Raw genomic sequence first — 23,179 nt, forward strand, 5'->3', positions numbered from 1 at the left:
AGAGAGAAGGCTAAATTTCCTGCACTCACCCACAGCTCTTGAATTTACCCATGCATAAGTCAGATAATGTAAAAATGGCTGTTCTGGTTCTCCATGGGAACATCCCAGAAAGACCTCTCTAATAAAGCACAACTGCACTACTGTTCCCTAAGGACTTAAAGATACAGTACTTACACCATCTTACAAAGTAACTAATGTCAAGCAGTTGCTTGGATTCTGAACCCAGTTTAAAACTTACAGCATAACAAATCATACAATTCAAGGGGTATTTTCAAAATAAGATACATGCTCACAAGTCCAATAGTAACAAGTATGATGATACAAACACCTCAATAAAGGTATTATTAATAAAAATTAGCCATCAAAAAATGAAAAAATGGATACAGAATTCAGATCCAAGTACCATTACTTATCACTATAAAAATGAACTAAGTTCCAGAGATACATTTAACCCATGAGGAGACACTGTATTAAATTTATGTATAAAGAATGCTTTATCTAGGTGGGGCCTGGAGATCTGGTATTACAGTTGATCTCTAGATGACAGAAATCAGTTCCTCTGGAGAAAAGGCTGCTTTGGAGGATAGACTCTATGGTAGCGTACCCTGCAGATGTCCCTCCCCCAACCCTGCCCTTCCCAGGCCCCACACCCAAACTCTTCAGGTTTTCCCCCACCCACCTGACCTGGATATCCCAGACGAGCCCAATCTCGTCAGATCTTCGAAACTAAGCAGGGTCAGTTAGGCTTGCCAAGTCCCCCTGGGGGGCGGGGAAAACCCCGCCCCAGAGGCCTGTTCCCCACCGCCACCGGATTGGGCCCCGGGGGGAACCCCACCCTGACGTGCATGTCACCCGGAAGTGACGCAACCATGCCAGGCACACTGGGGGCGGGGCCACGGTCATCCGAGGGAAAACTATGTTTTTCCCTTGGATGGTCGCGTGCCCGGCGTGGTCGTGTCACTTCCGAGTGACGTGGATGCGGTGCACGCGCGCTCTCTCCAGCCGCCAGCCAGGAGTCCCCCGCTGCAGCGAAAATAATACTTGGCAACCCTAGGGTCAGTCCTGGTTAATATATGGATGGGAGACCTCCAAGTAGGGGTGTGCATTCGTGTCTACTCAAACCGAAAATATAAAAACACCTTATCCGTATTTTTGGGTATATCTCAGCATCCCAAATGTATCTGGGATTTTTCAGGAGGACCGGAAAAATTCCCTGAAAAAATCCTGGATATATTCAGGAATTACCGGGAAACCCAGAACAACAGCTGAGGGGCTGGAGCAGATTAGTCCCATCGCTCAGCTGTTTTGGGCTTTCTTCTGCAGTCCCTTTAAACAGGGGGTGTTTAAAGGGACTGCAGAAGACAGCCCGCAAAACAGCCGGGGGCACTCTCCCCACCAGCTTAGCTGGGGTTCTTTTGGGCTGTTTGACCAAACTGCCAAAGAGAGCCCCAGCTGAACCTGTGGGGGGAGTTCTCCACTAAGCATCAGCTGCTTCGTGAGGTCTTTTGGGCAATCTGGTTTAGAGGGACCACCAAAAAGAGCCCCAGCTGAGCCACCTGTCAGCTGTTTCTTGCAGTTTTGCTGCTGCATTTCTTCTCTGTATTTTTCAGTTTGGGTATATTGGACCAGAAAAAATTTAGGATTTCTGAAAAATCCTGGATCCGAATTTTTTACCGGTATTGGGATCTGGGTTTTTTGGGGGGGAATCCCGATTTTTTTTCAGGTCCAATAGACCTGACCTGAAAAATACAGAGAGAAAAAATTGCATATCCCTACCTCCAAGGAATACCAGGGTCATGACGCAGAGGCACGCAGTGGCAAAGCACCTCTCATCGTCTCTTGCTTTGAAAATCCCATGGGGTTGCCATGAGTCAACTGTGACTTGACAGCACTTTCCACCACCATTTCCCCAACCCAGAGCTTCTAACGCTAATTGCTATGGACTTGCCAGTATGGTACTATGTAAATCAATAGAAATTTTGCTGGTGAAATTACTCATCAGAAGTGAGAAATTGGTCTTCCTTATGATTAGTTTAGTTTAGTTTTATTATTACGATCTTAAGACCAACATACAGAGTAAGCATAATATGTCAGGGAGAGAAGGAAAAAAACCAGTCATAACATACAAAAATAGAAATCTGAATTTAAGAACTTTTAAAAATGCAATTCCCGCAATCTAAGAATTAATGCACAAAACAGCGACTGAAGGTGTAATCTCTCCTTCTTTATGATTGTACTCTGGCTATGTTCAGTTTAGTTTAATTTGTGAAAATATATTTTTAATGGTAATAGTTTAAAGTTCTGGTGCATTAGGCTGTATTTGTAAAATCTGTAAGATTTAAAATGTTTTTAATATATTTTATTAATATTGTAAGCATTCTGGGGTTCCATAGGAAGAAAGGTGGCTAATAAATATTTATAATAAATACATTTGAGGAAGAGAAACTGTTCATTCGTACTCTGCCTTTCTCACGGAAACCTGAGGCAGATTAAAAAACAACAAACGTTACAATAAAACTGCCTAAAATTTTTCCACATTAAACATTAAAACAGTGCAGATCTCTCTTCATTGAAATGCCCTCTTGAACAACTGCATTTTATATACTCTGTGGAATGACAGCAGCGTGGGAGACCTTCCTGCCTTTGTCAGGCAAGGCTGTTCCGCTAGGTAGGAGTCACAACAGTCTGGGCAGGTAGTGAATTTGCCCATGTATGGGGTTGCCCTTCAAAAGACCTTGCTCAGGTGAGTAAAACTGTCAGAGCAGAGCATTTTGGGAAAGTTAGTCCCAGGACATGAAAGTGTTTGTAGATAATAACCCTGAATTGAGCCTGAGAACATAATTGGTAAGCAACTGTAGAATGGGTGTATCAATGTTCCCTCTAAGCTGTGGAGTCTTGTGAGCAAAAGTTCTACTTTGTGAGCTACTGGCATTAAAGTTATGAGCAAGTGATTTGGCTACTGCATAAATTAGTTTGCTCTGGAGTCATCCTTCCTGAGCCAAGACAAAAATGTGTGAGCCAGAGGCTAAAAAATTGTGAGCTAGCTCACACTTAACTCAGCTTAGAGGGAACACTGGTAATATATGCATACTGCCCAGTTCCTGATAGTAATCAAGCTGCAGTGTTCTGTACCAGCTGAAGCTTCTGAGTTGTCTTCAAGGGCAGTTCCTTGTAGAGGATATTACAGTAATCTAGCTTCAAGATTACTGTAGCATGGATCGACATGGCCATATCTATGGCACTCTTCCAGAAACTCCATCAAGTTCAGTATGAGTTCAGTGCCCACTTTTGAGTATTCAGTGTACCTCTCTAAATCAAAAGTATCTTTCTTGTAAAAAAACAAAACTCTTCAGTATATTATACCGATCCTTCTGAAGCTCTCTTGCAGCCTTATCCTGGCAGGTTTACTTTGAAGCAAGTTCTAGAGAGTTAATAGGAATTATTTCTCAGTAATTATGGATAGGCTTGCTGTTGTACAGCCCAGTCCTAGTCAGATTTACTTAGAGATAAATACTAGTGAGTTCAGTAGGATCCATACCTTCATAAACGTGCATCATTTGATTGCCTCATTATATCAAGTTTCCCTTTTTTCCTGAACTGGAGAAGTTGTCAAAAACTGCTGTTTATGAAAAAATGCATACTTTAATTAGAATAGATCTTGATATTTGACAAGGACTGTGTTTTTACCTTGCAGTAGATGGATTGTTTGGCCTTCATTGAGTCATTGTGATTGTGACTGATTTCCCACAAGCAACTGCACTGCCCTCGCGCTTCCCTCCCCCCCCCCGTTTGCATTCATCAGTTTCCCACTACTTGCTGCGCGGCTGCGTTCCGACCTGCAGCATCCCCCGATTACCCCCACGTCTTCGCAATCCTTGTTATTTGAGATTGCAAAGGTGTGGGGGAAATCGGGGGATGCAGCGGGTCAAAATGTGGCCATGCAGCAAGTAGTGGGAAATTGACGAATGCAATCAGGGGAAAGGGAAGCGCAGGGGCTGCTTGTGGAAAATCGGTCTGTGTGTATGTCAAGTGCAGTCAAGTTGCAGTCAATTTACGGCGACCTTGTGGGGTTTTCAGTGCAGGAGACAAACAGAGGTGGTTTGCCATGGCCTTCCTCTACATAGAGACCCTGAGCTTCCGTCGGGGACTCTCATCCAAATACTGAACAGGGCCAACCCTACTTAGCTTCTGAGATCTAATGAGATTGGGCTAGCCTGGGCTATCTGAGTCAGGTATTTGAAAAGACAGATTGTGTTTAGCCCTCACTAGGGTAAACCTTGGCAGATAATGAAACTGAAGCTCAAATACTTTGGCCACCAAATGAGAAGGGAGCACTCACTGGAGAAGACCCTGATGCTGGGAAAGATTGAAGGTCAAAGAAGACAGGACGGCAAAGGATGAGATGGTTAGACGGTGTCATTGATGCAACGAACATGAAATTGAGCAAACTTCAGAGGACGGCGGAAAACAGGAGGGCCTGGCGAGATCTTGTCCATGGGGTCGCGAAGAGTCGGACCCGACTGTGCGACTGAACAACAAAAGGGTAAACCTACTCACTGAAGCAAATATAAGTTATGAACTTGTAGAGGGATGAGTGTTTTGAAATGTTGTGTTTGTTTGTTTGTTTAGCTCCCTTTCAGCATTTCTTACAAGCCTTTGACATCTGGTAGTTTCTTTGATCCTCTCTTTGCAATGCAAATTCTTAGAAACGAGTAACCTCCCACCATTACCCTCCCAAACAAAAATGATGATGTTAGCACTAAAGTTTCTAGAGTGCATTTTTTTAAAAATGAGAATGTGTGAGAGAATGGATTATCTGGTTTACTTTCATCTTCGTTTTTTTGACGCAGTTATTCAAAGAATATTTATTTGGAGAGCTCAGTGGAATTTATTTACATGTAATATCCTGATCCTAAACATGGGAATAAATCCCACTGAAGCCAGTTTGCCTTACTTGTTCGAAAGATCTAAGCAATAAGATTCTGAGTGCTGCGCAAGTTCATTTTGGCTATAATGCCAAAGCTTGGTGACACCTCTTGAGGGTTCTCATAGCACCAAGTTTGCCAACTTATTTTTAAAGATGCCAGGGTAAGATGTTTTGTTCACCCAAACATTTGGTCAATTTCCCTCAGTCTTGGAATATTTTGTTTGCTCTCCTGTGAACTTTTAACTAAGGTTTTAACTGGACCTGCTGATTGAATGGTTGTCACAGGAGTTCCCCCCCCCCTTTAGTTCAAAAATCAAAGCCATATTTTAGGACCCCAACCGATATGATGCAAAACATGTTCAAATTTTAGGTGTTTTATGTAAGTCGCCCCGAGCCAACCTCGGCCGGGAGGGCAGAGTAGAAATTTAATAAATCCAATCAATCAACCAACAAACTTTTGTGTCCTACTAGAGCTCTTTATCAGGCTTGATGTTAAGGAGGGGAAATTGTTTCAGGCTTCAGTCCTGGGGATGCTTATCTGTGTCTTGTGCTGAATGCCAGGCAGGCTTGAATAGATTATGTGATGTTGGGTGGAACTGGCATCAAGCTGAGCCTTCTGGAAAGAAGGGAAAATGGTAGCCGGTAACATTAAAATGTGAACGTCAGTAGTTGAGCAAATGTCTCCCTAGCACCAAACAGAACTGTAACTGTTGTTGCTATTGCTCTTATTATTATGTTGTAGTGGTGAAGAGGGTTGGACTAGTATCTGGGAGACCCAGGTTCGAATCTCCACTTCTGCAGGCTTGCTGGGTGACCTTGGACCAGACACAGACAGACTGTCAGCCTAATCTACCTCACAGCGTTGTTGTGAGAATAAAAAGGAGGAGGGGAGAATGATGTAAACTGCCTTGGGTCCCCGCTGGGGAGAAAAACAGGATATAATTTATTAAGAATTATAATAATTTATTAAGAATTATTGAGACTCAGCATACTGGTTAGAGTTTTTGGACTAGGATTTGGGAGACCCAGGTTCGAATCCCAGTTCTTCAGTGGAAGCTTGCTGGGTGCCTTGCGCCGGCCACACCCTCTCAGTCTAACTTACCTCATGGGGTTTTTGCGAAGGTGAAATGGAGGAGAGGTAAATGATGTAAGCTGCTTCGGGTCTCCGTTGGGGAGAAAGGTGAGGTGTCAGTCAATTAAAAGAAAATGTCTTTAGTTTTGTATTGTTTTTAATTGCATGCCACTCTGGAAATATATGTTACTACAACAGGGTTTAAATGTCTTAGATAACTGAATGATTTTGTAAGGCGATGGATTGATTTGGCTGTGCACACATGTAGTCAGTGTTTCTACTGTTGTAAATAGACTAGCTCCCACATACCCTGTACGGTACTTTTCCATACAAAGCTGCCTGTCCTCTTGATCTTCCAGATGGGAGAACCGGGTTTGATTCCCCACTCCTCCACTTTCAGCTGCTGGATGACCTTGGGCAAGCCATAGTTCTGTCAGAGCTGTTCTTGAAAGAGCAATTTCTGTCAGAGCTCTCTCAGCCCCACCTACCTCACAGGGTGTCTGTTGTGGGGATAGCAAGGGAAGGAGTTTGTAAGCCGCTCTGAGACTCCGAGTGAAGGGTGGGGGTATAAATCCAGTCTCCTCCTCCTCCTCCTGTTTCTTGTGCCAGATAACATCTCCAGGGAGTAGGAGTGGCTCTGGTCTTCTCAAGCCCCCCTAAGAAACCCACCATTTCTTAACTGCTTTTAGCTTGGGGAGGGGGGATGAGCTGAAAACATTTTGACATGCCTTTCAGGTAACTTTTGAAGCAACTGTTTTTAATCTTTAATGGCTACTTCTTATTGCGCTTTTATCTCTTATGGGTGTTTTTATTTCAAAGAAGGGTGACACCAAAATAACTAACTACTGAATATGATTTCTACAACTAGCATTAATAGGCAAGTGTGTGTTTGCCATACATATCCAGGAATGCTTAAAGCTGAAAGAAAGAAGTGTGTGGTTTTAACTTTGTGTGGACTGGATAGGAGGACACTATCAAACTTTAGGTAGGCCTTGGCCTGATCTCCTCCTCATTCCCCCCTCCCCTCCTGTCTCCAACCAGTAATCTGAGGGCAACTCCCTAGAGAGGACGGGAAATCCATCAAGGATCGGCCCCAAAATGCCGCAGGAGGGAGAGCCAGTTCCTGGGCAGGAACTGCTGCTTATATTATCGAGTTTTGGGGTGGAGTCAGACGGTTGGTCGGTTGGAGTTTGTATGAGACGGAGGCAGGTATAGCCCCGTTCCCAGGACAGAGATGGAGGCCATTTTGGGAAATATGTTTGTCCAGCTTACTCCAGAGTAATGAAGTAATGTACCTGCCCTGCATACCGCCTAGATAGGGCATGAGTTTAAAGGAGAGAGAGAGAGATGAAGCCTTTTTGTCAACATTGTTTTGTTTCTTCTGTTCACTTTTGATGTGCCTGTAAATAGTTGAGAGTTTTAAATAAATCCTTTGACTGTTGATAGGGTTGCCAAGTCACTTACGTTGTGCAGCGGGGGAGAGTTGTTCCTGGTCCGGGAGATGGTACCATAGAGTTTTCAGGCTGATTGCTAGAGCGTAGGCTGGCGACGTGCCCAACGTGATGACGTCCCAAAACGGGCACTTTGGGGGCAGGGTTCCCCCCGCCGGCCTGATCTGGACTGGGAGTTGGGGGCCCTTTGGGTGGGCAAACCCCCGCCCCCCCCCGGGGAACTTGGCAGCCTTAATTGTTGAAGAAGTGAAGGCCCTCTGTACCACATAGTTCCCCCACCATTTGAAAATGCTAGGAGTGGGTCAGGGGATCCCTGAGGAGGAGAAAAGTGGTAAAATGGCAAGCTGCCAGCTCTCCAGGGAAGCCCCAAAGAGTCCTGGGAAGCCCGAGGCAGGTTCCTAGTGTCACCAGAGGGAGGTTAGGAGGCTGTCACGCCTAACCAGAGCCCAAGACAGGGACAGCGGTGGCAGCAGTACACTGAGGCAGTGGAGTGAAACAGCCCTTCAGGTGCCAGGTCAGGCAAAGTAGGGGTGGGTGGAGTGGGGTCCGCCAGCTGATGCAGGCCCAGTCTGTCACAATTGGTATTTAATATTTCAATATTAATTTATTTTGGAAAATTAATGAAATATGACCTTGGTTTTTATTGTCTCTTTCTTCCTTTTTAATGCTTGATTTCTCCAGCTTCCAAATGGCGTAACCTATCATACAGGCACATATCAAGACAGGCTAGGGAAGCTGCAAGAGCACCTCCGTCAACTCTCGATACTTTTCAGGAAACTGAGATTAGTTTATGACAAATGCAACGAGAACTGTGCGGGGCTTGATCCTATTCCCATAGAGGTAAGTGGGAGAGAAGTATCTCCTGTAGAGGTAAATGTTTGGAATTGTGTTTTATATTTCCATAACATGAAGACATAGGGGTGGAGGCTGTATGTATTTCTGCAATCCTTTTTTTTTATCAACTCCTTTTGTTCAGATTTATATAGCGCAGCTGCTGGAGCTGCAGTTTAAAGGAAAAGACTTGTATGGCAGCATTTTCTTAATCCTCTTCCTTCCTTGGCAGGGAAAGTGCCTCCACATGCCTGCTTTTGGCCCCACTGGGGAAATTTTATGGCTACATGGCCAGTTTTCCCTGGCAGGTAAAATACAAGCAAGGAAGGGGAGGGTGATTTTCAGCAAGAGAAAAGGGCAAAGGGTTAAGAAACCACTCCCCCCAATACTATTTTCCCCCTTTAAATTACAGTTTCTTCCAGCAACTGCACTGTATAAAAATAAGAACTCAATACAAAAGAGTGTGAAATTGCACATAATATGTCGTTCCACCCGTAGTGAGAACCGTTTTCTTTTGTTCCTTGCTCTAACCAAAGTGCTTTTAAATTCAACATATTTTAACCTTTTACTTATGTAATAATATATATATAAAGCTTCACAGAATAATTATTTGCAAAAGAGTAGCTGTCAAATTTCCTAAAATATCTGAAAGTTAACCATGCAGTTCAAACACTGGAGTTCCTTTGCCTTTCTATCGCGGTGAACTCTCTTGTCTCTCCCTCACTCTCCTTTTCTTTTCTTTTTAAGAACACACAAAACTAATTTTTCATTCCTAATTCTACAAGAAGTTGCCAGTGTGTTTTCTATAAAAAGCCTTATTTTCATTTTAGCAACTCATTCCTTATGTTGAAGAAGACGGCTCCAAGCACGATGACCGCGGAGCAGCCAGTCAGCTTCACTTTGCTAGCGAAGAGAGAAGGGAAATCATGGAAGTGAATAAGGTAGCAATTTCCATGCATACATTTTGTATGTAGCTAATGCAGCTCTGTGGCAGTTTACTTGAACGGCCTAGAATATGCCTTTGATTCACATCTATATATCCATTTTTCGAGCGTGGTCCACATCTGTAGATATCTAAAGCAGTGGATCAGGGTCACGATCACCCGAAACAGGTGTTTCTGCAAACTTGGGACAACCCCCAGGTTTGCAAAAAAATCTGACATCTTCCAAAAAATACATTTGGGGGTTGTTTTTTAAATTTCCCCCAGATATCCCTGCCTCCTGTCAAGCTATCTCCAGGGCAGACAGGGAAACGTTCCTTAGCAGATATCTTGATTTCAAAAGAGTTCCTGGAAGGAAGTGAACATGGTCGTTGGTGGCTGTGGCAGATTCCAGGAGCTGTGCTGGCCCAGCAGCAGTTGTGGCAGAGCCTAGGACCCATGGCGGGCCTGGCAGCAGCTGCAGCAAACGCCAGAAGCCATCCTGGGCCTGGCGAGAAAGTGGAGGGGGGATTCCCTCCCCCATGAGTCTCTCGAGCCCACATTTGTACAACATTATTTTATTTTAAAATGTTTATGCATCACCTTTCTTCAACAAGTGAGCCCAAGGTGGTTTATAAGACATCCAGAACCGTCATCAAATCTGTTCCATCAGCATAAACTGTTCTGTTGCTCATCCTTATTTCTTTGCTCCAACTGGTTGGTTTTATGCCTTGCTTTTATTCTTTGGAGAAATTTCAGTGATTCTTGTTTACCGGCCACGTGGCTTGATTATTATGGAAGGGTTCATGGACGAGTGTCACCTGGCTGTAGCGAAGGTGGCTCAAGTTACATCTGGAGTGAAGGTGGCCCAGTTACATCTGTTGCCTAACCTGTTGCTTCTTGACATTCACATTACTGTATATAAAACTTCCATTCAGCATCTCGAGGCCGAAGGAGGGTTATTGTGGGAAGGGCATGTGTGTATGTGTCTTGAAAATGATGACTAATGCCAGGGTTATGGGCACAAACGTAGGCCGGAACTCTGCGTTCACTAGCCCCAGGATCCTTGAGGTCAGTTGCAGGCTGAAGTGCAGCCGACAGACAGTATTGCTCTTTAAGCCTATGAGGGTAGATGGCCAGGCCTGTCTGATCCAGAGACTTCCTAAGTAAAAGGTAAAGGTTTCCCTTGCTCAAAAGCCAGTCGAATCTGACTCTAGGGGGCAGTGCTCATCTCCGTTTTCAAGCCGGAGAGCCAGCGCAGACCAAAGACATTTCCATGGTCATGTGGCTGGCATGACTAAATGCTGAGGCGCACAGAATGCTGTTACCTTCCCACCGAAGCGGTATCTATTTATCTACTTGCAGTTTCTTGCTTTCGAACTGCTAGGTTGGCAGGAGCTGGGGCCAGAGACGGGAGCTCACTCCGTCACGCGGCCCTAGGGTCTCGAACTGCCGACCTACAGACCTTCCGGTCTGCAGCTCAGCGTCTTAACCTATTCGCAGGAGCTGATGGTGTATGTCCCTATTCATTTCTGTGTGTGGAGAATGCTTTTATTTTTTTTCTTTATTAAAACATTTATATTAGCAGCCTTTCTACCTTACAGAACTCAAAGGGCTGTTCACAATGTAAACAAAACAATAACCATAAAAATGCATACAAATTGCAATTTAGAAATCACAATTTAAGACAGCCACAAAATAGGAAAACTAAATGAATCAAGTGCTGTCCTAACTGCCACCGAATGATCGGAAGCGAGGGTGCCAGCCATACCTCCCTGGGGAGGTTGTTCTGTCATCGTCGGACTGCCACCAAAGAGGCCATCTCTCATGTGCCCACCAGACAAGCTTCTTTAAGGGGTTGGACAGCATTGGGCATAATGTACTGTGGATGCTTTTCTGCCATAAAACTCTTGATCTGCCTGCCTAATGGAGCACGTACAGCTCACTTAGTTAGGTTCCAGCCCCAGGCTAACAAGTTCCCTGTTCAAGTCCCAGACACCCTGATGGGACTTTGTGGGCAGTCTAAGAGCAGACTACGTTTTACCTGTCTTTCAAAGGTATCCACTTGTGGCCCAAAACATGTCAGGCCATGTTTGCAAAGCGTTGGGTCGTGTTGTTTTAAACTTGATGGCTGAACAGAAGCTTTGTGCTTAAAGCGGTAATAAAACAAACACCTTTCTTGAACATTAAACATAACTAACGAAACACGAGTCTGCAGCAAGGATAAGCGCGTGTGCCTTTTTGTCAGAATTTCAGGGGGGAATGTGTCCTTTATGCTAAAGATGGAATCGAATTTTCTGCTTCAGTGTAAGTTTACAATTGCAAATTATCATCCAAGTGAATACGGCTGACAGATTAGCATTTATTATGAGGATCCAGATTGGTTGACAGGGTAACGTGTTGAGCTGTCTATTTGTGCAACTTATCCTTCAGCTTGCAATGATTGATGCTGGAGGAAAACTGTGCAAGGGCCTTATACGATAAGAAAATTTCTGAATATGGTGAGGAAATGTGGGCAAAATGGGCACAGTCCAGTAGGAACGTATTCTTCAAGCCCCATTCATTGTGGGTTGAGTGTATGGGATAGAAATGTCTAAAATATGTTCTCTGATCTGGATAGGACATTTTATTTAATAAGAACATAAGAAGAGCCCTGCTGGATCAGACCAATAGTCCATCTAGTCCAGCATCCTGTCTCACACAATGGCCAGCCAGTTCCTCTGGAGGGCCAGCAGCAGGGCATAGAGGCTAAGGCTGATGTGTGCCTCCTGGCTCTGGGATTAGTGCGTCTGAATGCAGAGGTTCCCCTCTGTCACCATGGCTAGTAGCCACTATTCTCCATGAATCTATCTAATCCCCTTTTCAAGCTGTTTATTCCTGTGGCTACCATCTGGCACCAAACTCCACATTTTAATTACTCTCTGTAAAGTAGTATTTCCTTTTGTCCATCCTGAACCTACTGCCCATCAGCTTCATTGGATGCCCTCAAGTTCTGGTATTTTGGAGAGGGTGAAAAAGCTCTCTTTGTCAAGTCTCTCCATCCCATGCATCACTTTATAAACCCTCTGTCATGTCTCCCACTTGTAACACATGGAATTCACTGCCACAGGAGGTGGTGATGGCTACAAGCATGGACAGCTTCAGGAGGGAATTAGATAAGCTCATAGAGCAGAGATCCATCAGTGGGCAGTGGCTATTAGCCACAAGGTCTAGATAGGAACTCTCAGTCTGGGGCAAGTGATGCACTGTATTCTTGGTGCTTAGGGGGGCAACAGTGGGTGGTCTTCTAGTGTCCTGGCCCCACTGCTGGACCTCCTGATGGCACCTGGTATTTTTGGCCACTGTTTGACAGTGTTGGACTAGATGGGCCATTGGCCTGATCCAACATTGGCTTCTCTTATGTTCTTATGTCTCTCTTCTCAAATGAAAAGTGCAGACTCTTCAGCTTTTCCTCATAGGGAAGGTGCTCTAACCCCGTAATCATCTTTGTTGCCCTCCTCTGTACTTTCTCCATCTCTGCAATGTCCTTTTGGAGATGTGGTGACCAGAACTGTACACAGTATTCCAAATGAGGCCACACCATATGTCTATACAGGAGCATTACAATAGTAGCTATTTTATTCTCAATCCCTTTCCTAATAATCCCTAACATAGAGTTTGCCTTTTTCACCACTGCAGCACACTGGGTTGACGTTTTCATCGAGCTATTCACTACAACCCCAAAAGCTTTTCCCCTCTCATTCTCAGCAAGTTCAGACCCAATTAACCTATACTTGAAGTTGATGTTTTTTCTTAGTAGCCTTTATCAGTTTGCCAATGGGAAGCTAAGTTACAGTGTCATCCTAAACCGAGTTATATCGTTCAAAGTCCATTGACCGAAGCATGTTACTCTGTTTAGGGTGGCGGTGTCAGTTGGTGACGGTGAAAACAGAAGAGGAGGAGGCTTGTAGCATCTTAAAAGGCTTACAGGTGGCAGCATGGCATAATCTTTCGTGGTCTAGAGCCTGTTCATCTAATGCATGGAAGTGTTATCCTTAGCTGACAGATATATAGGACATAAAGGGGGGGGGAAATATGCGAATAGTGGGAACAAAAGGCCATGCAGCACCAGAGGCGATGTCTGTGACCTTTCTGAGCAAAGGTCAAATGGGCACCTCAAATTACTTTTCCATGGAACCATCAGAAGCAAAGTTTCATGAGGGTAGCCCCTGTCAGTCTGCAGCAGAAGAGCCAGATTCACGTCTAGAAACTAACGAGATAAATTTCAGGTATAAGCTTTCAAGAAAGAGCTCCTGAAATCTGACGAAGGGAGCTTGAACTCTTATCCCCCCCCAAAAAAAAAATGTTGTTGGTCTCTAAGATGCTACTGGAATTGAATCAGAAACAAACAGCAGAGAGCAAACCATGCATCTAATGAAGTAGGTTGTATTTTACAAGAGCTTATGCTGCAAGAAAACCGCTGTGTGGATTTGTTTTTGAAGGTGCCGCCCCGGGGCTCACTTTTGTGTTTATATCTATTTAAGTAATTAAAGTCAACTTGGGGGGAAAGTGAAGCTCAGCTTTGGGGGGAAAAGAAGTTTTTTGACATTTTCTGCTTCTGTCACTGCCAATTAGTAAGGAAACGGGTGCTCTGAAAGCCTTTCCGTGCAGGCAGTCTGCCTAGGCGCAGGGGGGGGAGAAGTGTGGGGAGGAGATGACTACAGGATGTGAATTTTAAAGAAAAGCAACTGTCATTCCTCCCCCCCTCCCATTTTCTCTAACCGAATGGTATAACATCATATATATAGGAAGATTTAATATAACATGAATTTATCCTCAGTTATATGCAGTCTTTAACTGTTAATATGCTTTCCCTGTCTGTTTTTCGGGGGGTTTATTGATAGCTTTATGGCATGTTTTTGCCCTTGTTGTTGTAGCTGAATGCTAATTTGTTTATCATCCTCCTTGGTGTGATCTTGTAAAAAGGAATTTCATAAATGTTTATGATGGAGCCTAACTTCTTCCTTCAGCAAACAGAACTAGCGCAGGAGTCTGGCTGCATGGAGATTTGTGCCTTGAAGCATCAGCACCAACCAGCTATTCTTTGCACTTTTTAAAGACCGCATTATATTCTCCAGATTTTTAAAAAATAATAATTTTTAAAGGACAGGTTTGAATTTTCTAGAGCCTGGGCTATGAATGAATATTTATTAATGTGTACGGAAGAAACCTTGCAACGATTCTCCCTAGTTGTAGTTTAGCCTGACTGCAGTCATACGTGAGAGGCACAGACGGAAATGCTTACAACAGACACCAAAGATAATAAATGTATTTTTTTCTTCTTTTGAGTTAGGCATAAAATACCCTTTTGCTCTATATATGAAATTACTCCCTTCATTTCAGTCTTTCCCTTGCTGGGAAGTGTTTGAAAGGGTACTTCTTTCCATTATCTTTCTTGCAGCTGTCTGCTTGTACACATCAAGAGATCCTTGTGGTCTTTTAATAACCATTTAGTGTCATAGGAAGGGTATGCTGTACTCCTGGATTTAAGCAATACTCAGGTTTTCTTGGCACACAGGGAACGGTCCTAAGGAGGTCTACTCAGAATCCTACTCAGGTCTGTTCAGTGGGGCTTACTCCCAGGAAAATGTTGCACCGACAGTCTCTTTTTAAGGAAAGCCCAAACTGTTTCGGGCGCCATTGTCAGAACCTGGATGGCCCAGGCTAGCCTGATCTCAGAAGCTAAGCGGGGTTGATCCTGGTCAGTACTTGGATGGGGGACAGGCAAGGATGGGGGACAAATAGATAAGCATATGGAGCAGAGATCCATCAGTGACTATTAGCCACAAGGTGTAGATAGGTGCTCTGGGGCAAGTGATGCTCTGTCATCTTGGTGCTTGGGGGGGGGGGGTTCAACTGTGGGAGGGCTTCTAATGTCCTGGCCCCACTGGTGGACCTCCTGATGGCACTGGTATTTCTGGCCACTGTGTGACACATAGCGTTGGACTGGATGGGCCTTTGGCCTGATCCAACATTGGCGTCTCTTATGTTCTTATGTAAGGAAGTCCAGGGTTACTACAGACAACAGTGAACCACCCCTGAATATCTCTTGCCTTGAAAACCCTAAGTCGGCTGTGACTTGATGGCTCTTCCCACTGCCACAACATCAGGACCAAAACTTTAAACTGAAGAGAGGCAATTCAGAGGCTAGAATACTGGTCAGAATTAAGGGTGGCTTCACACAAGCACATTTTTTCCCTCACATTTTATCGCTTCCTGTATAGGAATCAGATGTATCCTATTAACGTGCTTGTTAAAGATACAAGACATGACACATACATTTGGTGTACACTGAAGCATGTACACAGGCTGGGACCCAGCCACCGCTTTAACTCGATCTCACCTAATTCCCCTTCTTACTACTGCCTAGAACAAAACTGGGGGAAAGTGAGAAAAAATATTTTCCCCTCAGAACTTCTTCAGTTTTCCAAATGAAAACTTTCCTATAAGATATTTTCTCTGTTGGAATGGCTGGAATATTCTTTCCCTCTGGCTTTCTCCTTTTCCTACTTGGGCTTCCACACAGCTTCTTTTTCCTGCTCAAATTTCTGTCTTCTTTCCATATTCAGTGCTACTGAGGTTAAAATTGTATAGCTGACTGCTAACAATAGTGAGCCACCGTTCATAATTAGCTTCTAACCATGGATTCCAACCATGCTTCAGAGCTAACTGCACAGTACCTCGTTTTGGAACAGAACTGAAATAGGAAAATGTGAGCAAATCCATGGAAATTGATTCCTATAAGCCTAGATCCGGGACTTTCTGAATTAGAATCTGAGCTCTAAAAGTAGGGGACCCACGAGGACTTGTGGATGCCATCTCATTGTCCTCTGTATCCCCTTCCCCCACTATTTGCTCTTTCCCCTACCTAGAGAAACAGAAAAATCCAGATCCCTAGCGTTTCTTCTTTTCCTTACCTGGCAGCATCCATAACCTCTCCCCCTTTCCTGCTTCCTTTTCTCCTTTCCATCTACCAGCCAACATACCTTTATCTGCCTGCTATTTTCAGATTTCTCTCCTTCCATATCCCTGGCAGCTAGTCACTGGGAAATGTCTGGCGGGGCTACATGGCGGCCAGTGCCATGCTGGGTGGTGCTTTGGCCCGGTTGCATGGTGGCTGCTGACAGGCCAGGCTGGGCTAGGTTACATGGTGGCTGCTCTTACTGGAGCAGACTGAGTTGTGTATATAGTAAATTTCCAGTAGTCACTGCTGGGCCTGTCCTCAAGGAGTACTCCTCCACCAGAGGATTGTGTGTGTGTCTATGTGTATTTTCTAGGCTGTTTTGACCTCACAGTCTACTCCTCCTCCTCTCCCTCACTTTGCTTATATCAGGTTTGGCAATATTGTTGTGGTTCCATAGCAGCCCCCAACAGCTACTGAGAGTTAAGAACATAAGAGAACATAAGAGATGCCAATGTTGGATCAGGCCAAAGGCCCATCCAGTCCAACACTCTGTCACACAGTGGCCAAAAATACCAGGTGCCATCAGGAGGTCCACCAGTGGGGACCAGTTCAGTTGACATTCTTTTCTTATAGCTTCAGGTGTTGTTCCTGTTACTTTGGGGAGCTTTAATTCCATGGGGGGGGGGTGTGTGTGTTTAGATTTCAAGTTTATAGAGAGACTCCCCCAGTGTCCATTTTGTGTCTCTGTCGATCACCTCTACAGCCCAGTTTGGAAACCGATCTGTTGTTGGGCAGAAATCTCAATAATTGCTTTTTGTTACAGGAAATGTCCAACTTTTGTCAATTAGGAACATTATTAAGCACACATGGTATAAGTGGACTGTACTTACAGTTTCTGGGTCAATATTTAATTTGTGCTTTTCCGCCAATGAAAGGGCCTGATCCAATTACGCAGTGAAATGCATTAACTTAACTGGGAGTCATAATTGCCTCTTGCTTAAAAGCCATTCTGCGTTATGCTTTGTCATCAGCTTCCCCCCCCCTTTTTTTCTTTAATTCAGAGCTTGTGCTACCTCTAAAGCAACATCACCGAGGCCGCAGGTAGCATAGCAGAAGCAAACGATATTTTTTTCCAAATGCCAGATCTCAATATATTACTCCATACATTGACCCAAGACTGGTTCGGTCACATCTGAAAGTACTGTAAATCTTTATTGGCTTGTTCCCTATCAACAGCACTGTTTTGGTGCTGATGAGGGACAGAAATATCGCTCTGTGTGTACGTGTGTGTGGTTTTTTCCCCCCAAAGAGTGGGGCTGTCTTACAGTGCTAGCAGTTAGAGGCAACATCTCTGAGAATAAATCTGGAAGGCCTACTGAGACGTTGCTGTCATCATCTGAATAATTAAAATGTGTCAGTTTTTCTTCTGCCAAAAGAAGCTTTCTTTTTTTAAAATTAAAAAGGGGGGCTCCAGCTTGCCGCAGCCAGACTCGGGAAGCTTCTCTCGCTTAATTAGGCATGTGGAAGCGAGTCCACCAAACGCCAACTTCGCTCTTCTTCTTTTTTTATTTGATTACAATATTTATATCCCGACTTTCTCAACAAGTATTTGAGAAGGCTTTGCTGTATCTTATGGTGCTCGCCTTCCACTGGCTAATATGCAAACCCTCAGGGGGTTTATGGAGATGGAGCGAAACCATAGACATTGGATTAGGATGTCACGAACAAGCTGCGGCTTGTTCATGACAAGGACCGTGCCTGGTTTATTCTTGGCTATGTGCACACCCTTCTTTCCTCTTTCTGCTCCCCTTGAGCTCAGAGCCAAGGTTGAAGTAGAAAATCTTCAGTATAATGTAATAAATTGCAGTGAGTTCTAACTGGGAAGTCTGCAGTGTTGGCTCCCTGTGCAAGGGAAAGTTTGGGAGAGGAGAGTATTTGAGCCCACAAATAACCCAGGTCCACTCCCATCAGGGGAAACCAGAATTTGCTTGTAACACCTGAGTGCATCCATAGAAAACTATATCACATTTAGTATCGATACTCTTTAAAGCCCTGTTGTTTGAGATCATATCTTCTGCTGTGAACTCGGGTAACTAGGTTCTTGACACTTTTATTTATGGTGGGGTGGTTCCAGCTGAAGGAGTCTTCCTCCAACTTAAGTAGCTCTTGTGTTGGATGAAGAATCCTTAGGGTAGAAGAAGGCTTGAAACTTAGTGCAGTGGAATTGAAGGATAGGGGTAAGATATACCCTAAGTATTTCTAAGCTGCCTTTCCACCTAAGAGTCTTCAAAGCGGCTTTATAGCAGATGAAGTATTGCAATACTTTACCCTCTGTGTGTGTGTGTGTGTGAGTGAAGTGCTGTCTAGTCGTTTCTGACTTATGGCAACCCTATGAATTAATGTCCTCCAAACCTTCCTATCGTTAACAGCCCTGCAAACCAAGGGCCGTGGCTTCCTTGACTGAGTCAATCCATCCATGTTGGGTCTTCCTCTTTTCCTGCCGCCTTCCACTTTTCCTAGCATGATTGTCTTCTCCAGCGACTCTTGTCTTCTCATCAGGTGACCAAGCATGACAGCCTCAGTTTAGTCATTTTAGCTTCTTGGGAGAGTTCAGGCTTGATTTGATCTAGAGACCACTTAGTTGTCTTTACTCTATAGCAGTGGTGGCGAACCTATGGCACGGGTGCCAGAGGTGGCACTCAGAGCCCTCTCTGTGGGCACACGCGCCATCGCCCCAGCCAGGCCCAGACCATCATTAAAGTGTTGAATTCTCTGCCAAATAATTTTAAGTAAACGAAAGCATTTGGGATTGCTTTCCTTACTTTGTTTGGATCATCTTAAGTTAATGTATGAGTTGTTGTTTTTTCTAAAGTAAAACCTCAGTATTCAGGTTAAATTGCCGTGTTGGCACTTTGTGATAAATGTGGGTTTTGGGTCACAGTTTGGGCACCCGGTCTCTAAAAGGTTCGCCATCACTGCTCTATAGTAAGTAAAGACTAGTCATTATCTATCTAAAACATCCATAAAGCTCAATAAGCCAAGAAACCTACCGAAGTATGTTTGAAACAACAGTGCCGTCACCCAATCAAGTCTCTCCAATAGGCTTTCTAGCAAAGAAGCATCCTCAACTCTGACAGAAAAGCCTGTAAAACCTGCATCTGCCTTTCTTCCTGTCGGAGAGGACTGTATAGTCCAGAAGTGGTATTCAAAAACACCCCACACACAAGCGTGCAGTTCTAATCTTGACTGAAGACATTTCCTGTAGGAAGGCAAGTGGAGTCAGCAGTTCAGATACTCTGTTCTGAAACCATTTAGGGTTTTAAGGGTTAAAGCCAGCACTTGAGTTGAGCTCAGAAATCTACTGACAACTTGCGTAGTTGTAGTAACACTGGCTTGATCTGTGGTTGGTCCAGTAAGTCCCTGACAGATCCCTTGCGTTGCATTTTGAACTTACTGTGGTTTCTGAACAGTCTTCAAGGCTACTACATAGAGTATATTACAGTAGTTTGACTTTGTTACCAAGGCTTACATGACTGAGGCAATGGGGAGAAGCATGAAGAAAGGGTAGGTTACTAGCCCCAGTAGCTGCATCCTTTTTCAATTTTCCATTGTCTGGTAGATTTTAGCCATGATTTCCAGGTGGCGAATTGGCCTCCTAGTTGTGGACTTTCTTCCTTATATGAGACCATAACAAAGCCCAGCACTATTTTGTGCCGCTCACCAGGGACCACATCTCCATGAATCACTGTGGTTGTCACTCCGTTACAGCTGACAGCTGTTATAGCGGTCGGTCGTACATACACTTTTGGTAGGAATTAACAAAGCTGTTTTGCACTGCTGGTTTTAAATACACCAGTTGGAATAAAATTATGGCATATATACAGCAAAATGCAAGCACAGAAGCCTTCCTTGTCTTTTCGTGAAGCTGAAAAAGGAGGGAGTGCAGCAAGGAAAAAAATTCACATCCTCAGGAAAAGAAATATGTATTAATCACTATTATACAGTTAACTAACTTAAAACCTTTTCTCCAGGTGGACTAGTACTGAAATCGTACACTCCTGGCTCGTCCTCTTACCTCAGTGGGGTTTCTAAATTGACTCATTCATGATTTAAGTTCTTCAGGATGGTTTTTTTTAAAAACCAAATTCTATCTTTAAAAGTTACCTCCTCAGCGCTCTCAAAAAGTATAGCAAAATGCGGGGAGAAGAAAAGAGAAATCTTACGAGGTTTCTTAAGTGGGGAAAGAAGAGAAAAATTGTCCAGACAAATTGAAAGTATTACTCCATTGGAGGGTTTTTCCAAGGTAACTTTCTCTCTAAAACTGGGAAAATAGATATTTCATTGTAATTTTGCTGTGAGGGCTTCACTGCAAAATACAGTTCCAGAAATGAACTAAGCTTGGTGGCTAGAAGTCAACTTTCCCCAAAAGATCAAGGAATGTATCTACATTTTGGGTACCTTTAAGTATTAGTAGACAAAGAAGAATCACATTATGTCTAATTCTGGTGGTAGCGGCAACAAGTAGCTATTCCTTGCAGCATTTTTCTGCTTACCTAATACAGCTGCTGTTTATGGTACAAGAAGAATAAAGTGGTGCAGAGCAAGAGAAATCCTAAAAGAAAAACTAAGAAGAGCAGGAGGAGGTTTTTATACCCCACTTTTCTCTGCCTTAAGATGTCTCAAAGCAGCTTACAATCTCCTTCCCTTCCTCTCCCCACAACAGGTACCTTCTGAGGCAGGTGAGGCTGAGAGAGCTCTGAGAGAACTGACTGGCCCAAGGCCACCCAGCAGGCTTCATGTGGCGGAGTGGGGAATCAAACCCAGTTCTCCAGGCTAGAGTCTGCTGCTCTCAACTACTACACCACAAGGCACTTCAGTGAAAGTAAAGTATTTAAGTCCAGTGTTGGAAGCAGGATACAAGAACCAAAGATTAGATGCCTAGTTTGGTGTAGTGTTTGGTGTAGTGGTTAAGTGCGCGGACTCTTAATTTGGGAGAACCAGGTTTGATTCCCCACTCCTCCACTTGCACCTGGCTGGATGGCCTTGGGCAAGCCGTAACTCTGATAAGAGCTGTTCTTGAAAAAGAGCAGTTTCTGTCAAGAGCTCTCTCAGCCCCACCTACCTCACAGGGTGTCTGTTGTGGGGAGGGGAAGGGAAAGGTGTTTGTAAGCCGCTCTGAGACTCCTTTGGGTAGTGAAGGGCGGGGTATAAATCCAATCTCTTCTCTTCTTCTTCTCTTCTAGTAAAATTATCTTAACAGGTTATATTTACCGAATGTTTATCATAGCTGCAGATCGTGGTAGTGGAGGAGAAAACAGTACATGAGGAATAATTGGCTAAATTGCATCACGTTGGTGAAATGTTTACAGATAGCAGTCTGTAGATGAGTCAGAAATATGATACTGTACCTCAAGAGGCCAGAAAAAAGAGAATTCACTGGACTCCCTGAAGATGGCAAAGGGGTTTGTGAATGCAAACCATTTGGGGTTAGGCTGGAGAACTGGGTGTGGAAAGAAGAGAGAGGTTAAATAGACTGACCACTGTCAGATACAGGAAAAGGGGCATAACTCTTTGCTTTTCCTCCTGGGCATTTTTGAACAAAGGTTACCAGGCATCTAGCAGGGATGTTTTGGGATGGGTAACTGGTTTAGAACAGGGGGTAGGCAGTTCCAGCACGTGTGCCACACCAGAACATTTGCTTTGGCACCCAGGGCTGTCCCAAGTGACACCGAGGCAAGTCTGTTAGTGCCACTAGGGGCAGCAGTATAGGCACCCGGCATGGTTTAGGATTGTCATGGCTTCTCAGTCCCAGAGTGGGAACTTCCCAGACTGCAACACTGCAGGGGCCCAGCTTGCCCCCCGTGTGTCCGGCCAAGTACGATCCTCATGTCCCCCTCTCTGCTCCTGACCACCATTTTGCCAGCACACCAATCTCATTGCAGACAATAATTCATGGTTTGTTTTTGACACTTCCCCCCCCAGGTAGCCTAACCCCTGGCTTAGAGCTGCTGACTTCCTTTCAGCTGTCTGGATCTCTAGTTCCCCAGGAGTGCATTGTGATCCTTCCTATCAGTTTATGCTTTCTCATTCTGGTTGCTGTATTTCTTCGATGGTTTGTCTTAAATATTGTTCCCATGCACAGTGGGCCAGTTTACTTTTGGGGTCTTTGGTATACATACTTGCGGTGCGGCAAAGCGAGGGTGACTCCAGTTGTTCTCCCAATCAACTTGTGCATCAAGCATTTTAGGTCTTTTTTTTCAAGTTTTTTTTTTTTTTTACTATACAACAGAATACGTTTTAAATACGTCCCATGCAGAATCGCCAGCAGCTCAGCTGCAGTCGTGGAGTACATTGCAGAAGTGTTTTCTCCACATTGTGAACCATGTCAAACGTTCGGGGGGAGGGAGGGGGGGAGAGAATGGGACAAAAACAAAATAAAGAATACTGGAAGCCAGGAGGTTTAAAAAGTCACAGCATGCTGTCAGATTCTTTTCAGAGCCCAAAGAAAATCCCATAGGGGCCGTTCAGAGGAAAAGTTACGCAGTGTGTAGCACTAAAATCTGAAGAGTGGCTCCCCAGGAAGTGCATTCATCGTGTCAAATGTTCCTGAATTGGCCTGGCTCCTATCTTCGACCGCAAATCCAAATTGAGCTTGCTAACCTAAGAGGCAGAGGTGCTGGCCAAGCCAAATGGAACATTATTAATTTGGGGGCTTGAATATAAAACAGCTGGGTTGGGGGGGGGGACGGACAAGGATGTATTTTTTTATGCCGAAAGACCTAAGTGATATCACGCTGTGTGAGAGAAAATTGCAAAACGCTCCAGTCCTTTACTCTGCACTCAATCACGGCGATCGTGGAGGCCGAGCAGTAATTCCTGGTCTCCGCGATGCCAAAAAGCTCTTTGATATCATTTCATGGTCATGTAAAAACAACAGCTCTGTGGCAACGGTTTTAATTCACAGCAATACGGATCGCCGAGATGACTTATTCCTATAATCACTGTGGCAGCAGGATTGTTTTGTGTTAGTTTTCT

At 44.3% G+C, this 23,179-nt stretch overlaps 1 protein-coding gene across 1 annotated transcript in view; it reads left to right on the forward strand.

Moving 5' to 3' along the window:
* The window catches only part of MED30 (mediator complex subunit 30), a 29,872-nt gene that overhangs the window by 5,403 nt on the left and 1,290 nt on the right, over positions 1 to 23,179 (forward strand). Inside the window, exons 3-4 of the mRNA XM_015414704.1 lie at positions 8,132 to 8,290; positions 9,112 to 9,222. Coding sequence (XP_015270190.1) covers positions 8,132 to 8,290; positions 9,112 to 9,222 — 270 coding nt within the window. The remainder of the gene's footprint in view (positions 1 to 8,131; positions 8,291 to 9,111; positions 9,223 to 23,179) is intronic.

The sequence above is a fragment of the Gekko japonicus genome, unplaced genomic scaffold (assembly GCF_001447785.1).
Source record: "Gekko japonicus isolate JY-2015 unplaced genomic scaffold, Gekko_japonicus_V1.1 scaffold1251, whole genome shotgun sequence".
Classification (NCBI taxonomy): Eukaryota; Metazoa; Chordata; class Lepidosauria; order Squamata; family Gekkonidae; genus Gekko; species Gekko japonicus.